Genomic DNA, 7500 nt, shown 5'->3' with positions numbered 1-7500 from the left:
CTCACTCAAACACACACTCAAACAAACACACACCCACACCCAAATCTATCTCCCAATGGAGTCAGAAAAATAAACTTAATTCCGGAATTAAAACAGGATATTTTCTTGACCTCACATCACTTCTCAGACTTCATGTCGTCAGTCGTTTCTCTTCAGCAAGTGTGTCTTGATTTAGGAATCTTTAGGAAACGGGACGGAGACACTGAGGAAGAGCCTCGTGTGTGTCACTTCAGTCACGACAGAGACAGACGTGAAGAGCACAGCACATTTTAATAACATCATATAAAAACAAACAATTCATGCGTGTCCAGTAATAAATATGAGATGAGGTGTAGCTCAGTCCGATCTTATAGAGACAGAACAAACCAGCCGTCTCCATTGACTTCCTACTGCGAGAAGCGCCTCCTTATCATTTCTGACTTATTACAAAAAACGAACAATGTCTTAAAGCTGATATGTGACACGGTGCGCAGAAAACAAGCTAAAGAACCCAGACGTTTTTATAAGCTGCTGACCCAAAAAACGAGCGTTTAAAGACATAAAAGTAAATGAGACAGAGCGAGACATTTTATATTAGACTGAGAGCTACGCCCACAGGAGGGGAAAGAAATCAATCAGAGACAGGAAATATAATATATAAAACTGACATTTGGATATTTGACTAAATGTTTACTGTACCCGTAGACATACAGAGACCAAAACTGACCCGTTCTTCCTGCTGATCTTCATATTGATTGCCTGAATCCACTTTTGTCTCCTTAAAGGGTTAGTTCAGCCAAAAATGAATTGTCTGTCATTAACTCCTCTCCCTAATGTCGCTCCACACCCGTAAGACCTCCGTTCATCTTCACACACAGTTTAAGATATTTTATATTTAGTCCGAGAGCGTATGCAAGTGTATGCACACTATACTGTCCATGTCCAGAAAGGGAATAAAAACATCATCACAGTAGTCCATATGAGACATCAGTGGGTTAATTAGAGTCTCTTGAAGCATCCAAAATACATTTGGGTCCAAAAATAACAAAAACTACGACTTTATTCAGCATTGGCTTCTCTTCCGGGTTTGTGTTCAATCCTCAAATAAAGATTCAAACGGTTATGAATCAGTGAATCGATTCATGATTCGGATCGCGTGTCAAACTGCTGAAATCACGAGACATTGGCGATCCGAATCATGAATCGATTCACTGACTCATAACCGTTTGAATCTTTATTTGAGGATTGAACACAAACGCGGAAGAGAAGCCAATGCTGAATAAAGTCGTAGTTTTTGTTATTTTTGGACCCAAATGTATTTTGGATGCTTCAAGAGACTCTATTTAACCCACTGATGTCTCATATGGACTACTGTGATGATGTTTTTATTCCCTTTCTGGACATGGACAGTATAGTGTGCATACACTTGCATTGGAGGAACAGAAAAGCTCTCGGACTAAATCTAAAATAAACTGTGTTCCAACACAAACGGGTGTGGACCGACATTAGGGTGAGGAATTAATTACAGAATTTTCCTTTTTGGGTGAATTAACCCTTTAAACGCTCGTTTTTTGGGGTCGACAGCTTATAAAAACTTAGTTCTGTGTCTTTTAGCTTGTCTGCTGCACACCTCGTCACGCATCAGCTTTTAGACATTGTTCTGTTTTTTGTAATGACTCCAAAATGACAAAGAAGCGCTTCACGCAATACAAAGTCAATGGCGAGCGTTTGATTGTTTTCCCCCCGGTGTGGGCGTGGCCTAAATATGCTCCGTCTCTATAAGTGAAGGATGTGTCCGAGTTTATGTGCGGTCAGGCTGATCCGTCCGGAGACCCGGAGCTCCTGCTTCAGGAAGTTCCCGATGTATTCGCAGTAAAACACGTCGCAGTAAAGCCATATTTGGGCCAGCGCTCTCTGGAAGTTGGCGTTGCAGGTGGGCAGTTTGGACCGGCGGATGGCCCGGTTCAGCTCCAGCCAAAGCTCCTCCATCCCGCGGGACACACAGCTATGCCCATACACCACCCACCTCACCCGCTGGTGGAGGTCCAGCCCGTGCTGCTCAATGGCCTTCCGGAACGGCCGCGAGAACGAGTGTGTGATCCTGAGCGGAGCGGTCCGGTTTGTGATCACACACCACGAGCGCTGGAACCTCTTCCGCTCAGATCCGGGATCCGGAGCATCAGGGATGTCCCGAGGTGGAGAGTTTCGGGATCTGATGGTTTTCCAGGTGTCCGAAGTGCCCTGGATCGTTTTCCGGGTGTCCGAAGTGTCCTGGATATCCTGAGGAGGAGAGTTTCGGGATCGGATTATTTTCCGGGTGTCCGAAGTGTCCTGGATGTCCCGAGGCGGAGAGTTTCGGGATCGGATGGTTTTCCGGGTGTCCGAAGTGTCCTGGATGGTTTTCCGGGTGTTCAAAGTGTCCTGGATGTCCCGAAGCGGAGAGTTTCGGGATAGGATGGTTTTCCGGGTGTCCGAAGTGTCCTGGATATCCCGAGGTGGAGAGTTTCGGGATCGGATGGTTTTCCGGGTGTCCGAAGTGTCCTGGATATCCCGAGGTGGAGAGTTTCGGGATCGGATGGTTTTCCGGGTGTCCGAAGTGTCCTGGATATCCCGAGGTGGAGAGTTTCGGGATCGGATGGTTTTCCGGGTGTCCGAAGTGTCCTGGATATCCCGAGGTGGAGAGTTTCGGGATCGGATGGTTTTCCGGGTGTCCGAAGTGTCCTGGATATCCCGAGGCGGAGAGTTTCGGGATCGGATGGGTCTCCGGATGTCGGAAGCATCCAGGATGTTCAAAGGGGGAGAGTTTCGGGATCGGATGGGTCTCCGGGTGTCCGAAGTTTCCGGAGCATCCGGGATATCCCGCGGCTCCTCGGAGGAGGAGATCAGAGGCGGAGGGTTTCGGGGTCGGATGGGTCTCCGGGTGTCCAAAGCGGACGGGAACCAGGGTCTGAACTCAGGCGGGATTCGGCTGGGAAACTCCTGCAGGATGGAGTGTGTGAGGAGCAAGACCTCTCTGACCTCCAGCGGCGGACGGAAACACACTCGCACATCCTGACAACACACAATCAAAGTTACTGCAGGAGTCGCATTAACCCGATCATAACTACAGTAAACATAAAAAGTCCAAATTTAAGTTTTACGTAATATTTTTACGTAGCCTTTAGTCTAAATAGCTCCTCTACTGACTGTAGTCTTTAGTCTAAATAGCTCCTCTACTGACTGTAGTCTTTAGTCTAAATAGCTCCTCTACTGGCTGTAGTCTTTAGTCTAAATAGCTCCTCTACTGACTGTAGTCTTTAGTCTAAATAGCTCCTCTACTGACTGTAGTCTTTAGTCTAAATAGCTCCTCTATTGACTGTAGTCTTTAGTCTAAATAGCTCCTCTACTGGCTGTAGTCTTTAGTCTAAATAGCTCCTCTACTGACTGTAGTCTTTAGTCTAAATAGCTCCTCTACTGACTGTAGTCTTTAGTCTAAATAGCTCCTCTACTGACTGTAGTCTTTAGTCTAAATAGCTCCTCTACTGGCTGTAGTCTTTAGTCTAAATAGCTCCTCTACTGACTGTAGTCTTTAGTCTAATTAGCTCCTCTACTGGCTGTACTCTTTAGTCTAAATAGCTCCTCTACTGACTGTAGTCTTTAGTCTAAATAGCTCCTCTACTGACTGTAGTCTTTAGTCTAAATAGCTCCTCTACTGGCTGTAGTCTTTAGTCTAAATAGCTCCTCTACTGACTGTAGTCTTTAGTCTAAATAGCTCCTCTACTGACTGTAGTCTTTAGTCTAAATAGCTCCTCTACTGACTGTAGTCTTTAGTCTAAATAGCTCCTCTACTGACTGTAGTCTTTAGTCTAAATAGCTCCTCTATTGACTGTAGTCTTTAGTCTAAATAGCTCCTCTATTGACTGTAGTCTTTAGTCTAAATAGCTCCTCTATTGACTGTAGTCTTTAGTCTAAATAGCTCCTCTACTGACTGTAGTCTTTAGTCTAAATAGCTCCTCTACTGACTGTAGTCTTTAGTCTAAATAGCTCCTCTACTGACTGTAGTCTTTAGTCTAAATAGCTCCTCTATTGACTGTAGTCTTTAGTCTAAATAGCTCCTCTACTGGCTGTAGTCTTTAGTCTAAATAGCTCCTCTACTGACTGTAGTCTTTAGTCTAAATAGCTCCTCTACTGACTGTAGTCTTTAGTCTAATTAGCTCCTCTACTGGCTGTAGTCTTTAGTCTAAATAGCTCCTCTACTGACTGTAGTCTTTAGTCTAAATAGCTCCTCTACTGACTGTAGTCTTTAGTCTAAATAGCTCCTCTACTGACTGTAGTCTTTAGTCTAAATAGCTCCTCTACTGGCTGTAGTCTTTAGTCTAAATAGCTCCTCTACTGACTGTAGTCTTTAGTCTAAATAGCTCCTCTACTGACTGTAGTCTTTAGTCTAAATAGCTCCTCTACTGACTGTAGTCTTTAGTCTAAATAGCTCCTCTACTGACTGTAGTCTTTAGCCTAAATAGCTCCTCTACTGGCTGTAGTCTTTAGTCTAATTAGCTCCTCTACTGGCTGTAGTCTTTAGTCTAAATAGCTCCTCTACTGACTGTAGTCTTTAGTCTAAATAGCTCCTCTACTGACTGTAGTCTTTAGTCTAAATAGCTCCTCTACTGGCTGTAGTCTTTAGTCTAAATAGCTCCTCTACTGACTGTAGTCTTTAGTCTAAATAGCTCCTCTACTGGCTGTAGTCTTTAGTCTAAATAGCTCCTCTACTGACTGTAGTCTTTAGTCTAAATAGCTCCTCTACTGACTGTAGTCTTTAGTCTAAATAGCTCCTCTACTGACTGTAGTCTTTAGTCTAAATAGCTCCTCTACTGACTGTAGTCTTTAGTCTAAATAGCTCCTCTACTGACTGTAGTCTTTAGTCTAAATAGCTCCTCTACTGGCTGTAGTCTTTAGTCTAAATAGCTCCTCTACTGACTGTAGTCTTTAGTCTAAATAGCTCCTCTACTGGCTGTAGTCTTTAGTCTAAATAGCTCCTCTACTGGCTGTAGTCTTTAGTCGAAATAGCTCCTCTACTGACTGTAGTCTTTAGTCTAAATAGCTCCTCTACTGGCTGTAGTCTTTAGTCGAAATAGCTCCTCTACTGACTGTAGTCTTTAGTCTAAATAGCTCCTCTACTGGCTGTAGTCTTTAGTCTAAATAGCTCCTCTACTGACTGTAGTCTTTAGTCTAAATAGCTCCTCTACTGACTGTAGTCTTTAGTCTAAATAGCTCCTCTACTGGCTGTAGTCTTTAGTCTAAATAGCTCCTCTACTGGCTGTAGTCTTTAGCCTAAATAGCTCCTCTACTGACTGTAGTCTTTAGTCTAAATAGCTCCTCTACTGGCTGTAGTCTTTAGCCTAAATAGCTCCTCTACTGACTGTAGTCTTTAGTCTAAATAGCTCCTCTACTGACTGTAGTCTTTAGTCTAAATAGCTCCTCTACTGGCTGTAGTCTTTAGTCGAAATAGCTCCTCTACTGACTGTAGTCTTTAGTCTAAATAGCTCCTCTACTGGCTGTAGTCTTTAGTCGAAATAGCTCCTCTACTGGCTGTAGTCTTTAGTCTAAATAGCTCCTCTACTGACTGTAGTCTTTAGTCTAAATAGCTCCTCTACTGACTGTAGTCTTTAGTCTAAATAGCTCCTCTACTGACTGTAGTCTTTAGTCTAAATAGCTCCTCTACTGACTGTAGTCTTTAGTCTAAATAGCTCCTCTACTGACTGTAGTCTTTAGTCTAAATAGCTCCTCTACTGACTGTAGTCTTTAGTCTAAATAGCTCCTCTACTGGCTGTAGTCTTTAGTCTAAATTGCTCCTCTACTGACTGTAGTCTTTAGTCTAAATAGCTCCTCTACTGACTGTAGTCTTTAGTCTAAATAGCTCCTCTACTGACTGTAGTCTTTAGTCTAAATAGCTCCTCTACTGACTGTAGTCTTTAGTCTAAATAGCTCCTCTACTGGCTGTAGTCTTTAGTCTAAATAGCTCCTCTACTGGCTGTAGTCTTTAGCCTAAATAGCTCCTCTACTGACTGTAGTCTTTAGTCTAAATAGCTCCTCTACTGACTGTAGTCTTTAGTCTAAATAGCTCCTCTACTGACTGTAGTCTTTAGTCTAAATAGCTCCTCTACTGACTGTAGTCTTTAGTCTAAATAGCTCCTCTACTGACTGTAGTCTTTAGTCTAAATAGCTCCTCTACTGACTGTAGTCTTTAGTCTAAATAGCTCCTCTACTGACTGTAGTCTTTAGTCTAAATAGCTCCTCTACTGACTGTAGTCTTTAGTCTAAATAGCTCCTCTACTGACTGTAGTCTTTAGTCTAAATAGCTCCTCTATTGACTGTAGTCTTTAGTCTAAATAGCTCCTCTACTGGCTGTAGTCTTTAGTCTAAATAGCTCCTCTACTGACTGTAGTCTTTAGTCTAAATAGCTCCTCTACTGACTGTAGTCTTTAGTCTAAATAGCTCCTCTACTGACTGTAGTCTTTAGTCTAAATAGCTCCTCTACTGACTGTAGTCTTTAGTCTAAATAGCTCCTCTACTGACTGTAGTCTTTAGCCTAAATAGCTCCTCTACTGACTGTAGTCTTTAGTCTAAATAGCTCCTCTACTGGCTGTAGTCTTTAGTCTAAATAGCTCCTCTACTGACTGTAGTCTTTAGTCTAAATAGCTCCTCTACTGACTGTAGTCTTTAGTCTAAATAGCTCATCTACTGGCTGTAGTCTTTAGTCTAAATAGCTCCTCTACTGACTGTAGTCTTTAGCCTAAATAGCTCCTCTACTGGCTGTAGTCTTTAGCCTAAATATCTCCTCTACTGACTGTAGTCTGGCCAAAAAAAACCCAGATGACGCAAAAATGATGATATTTGCGTCATCTGAGGATTTTTTCCAGAAATAAAATACATAAATATCTCGTCTCAGGGGGATATGAGGGGGGAGCAAGTTAATTTGAATACTCCCAGGTTTCTACTGATGCAAAGCTTACTGTTAAATTACTGATGTAACCCTTTAACGTTACTGTAAGGTGTAGAGCAGAGCAGGACCGAGTGTTATGGAGCTGAGCAAGGCCACTGGAGCGATTGTTACGGCTCACGAGCAGCAGGACTTTTATTATGAAGAGATAACCGGTGCTATTTCCGGTTTTCCGGTCACGACTGTGAGGTAACACAGCTCTGTTGATCATATTAGACACATTTAAGTGTGATAAAAATTATGTTATGACGTCATGTTACTCTGTGTGCTCGCTTAGCGGTGACACTTGTTCACAATACTAAGAGTAAAGCGCTTCTGCAGAATAAAACCGGAAACTGAGGGTAACGCGGATAAGACGGCAGGCGACTCCCTAGATGTCCTGGTTCATTGGTTAAAATAGCAATTTACTCACAAATTACAAATTTGGAAACATTTGGGATAATATATAACACTGGCCTGGTGGTTTTAGGATATTTTACTGCAAAAATCCTACATAGTGTACCTTTGCTATTTTAGATTAGGATAGTAGTGTGCTTAATGGGTAC

The 7500-nt window shown here is 42.7% G+C and overlaps 3 protein-coding genes across 4 annotated transcripts in view; 1 reads left to right on the top strand and 2 right to left on the bottom strand.

The window, feature by feature from the left end:
• LOC137039258 (interleukin-31 receptor subunit alpha) overlaps positions 1 to 983 on the bottom strand; it is a 32295-nt gene extending 31312 nt beyond the window's left edge. Inside the window, exon 1 of the mRNA XM_067414597.1 lies at positions 116 to 983. The gene's annotated coding sequence lies outside the window, so the exon portion shown is untranslated. The remainder of the gene's footprint in view (positions 1 to 115) is intronic.
• Positions 984 to 1627: 644 nt separating this feature from the next.
• Positions 1628 to 7500, bottom strand: part of zgc:101664 (uncharacterized protein LOC450064 homolog) — a 6555-nt gene continuing 682 nt past the window's right edge. Inside the window, exon 2 of the mRNA XM_067414601.1 lies at positions 1628 to 3030. Coding sequence (XP_067270702.1) covers positions 1756 to 3030 — 1275 coding nt within the window. The 3' untranslated portion in view covers positions 1628 to 1755. The remainder of the gene's footprint in view (positions 3031 to 7500) is intronic.
• srp19 (signal recognition particle 19) overlaps positions 7020 to 7500 on the top strand; it is a 3483-nt gene continuing 3002 nt past the window's right edge. For both annotated transcript variants that reach the window (XM_067414603.1, XM_067414604.1), the window contains exon 1: positions 7020 to 7144. In XM_067414603.1, the coding sequence (XP_067270704.1) occupies positions 7035 to 7144 (110 nt within the window). In that variant the 5' untranslated portion in view covers positions 7020 to 7034. The remainder of the gene's footprint in view (positions 7145 to 7500) is intronic.

The sequence above is a fragment of the Pseudorasbora parva genome, chromosome 13 (assembly GCF_024679245.1).
Source record: "Pseudorasbora parva isolate DD20220531a chromosome 13, ASM2467924v1, whole genome shotgun sequence".
Taxonomy (NCBI): Eukaryota; Metazoa; Chordata; class Actinopteri; order Cypriniformes; family Gobionidae; genus Pseudorasbora; species Pseudorasbora parva.
This window is presented reverse-complemented; position numbering and strand designations above follow the sequence as displayed.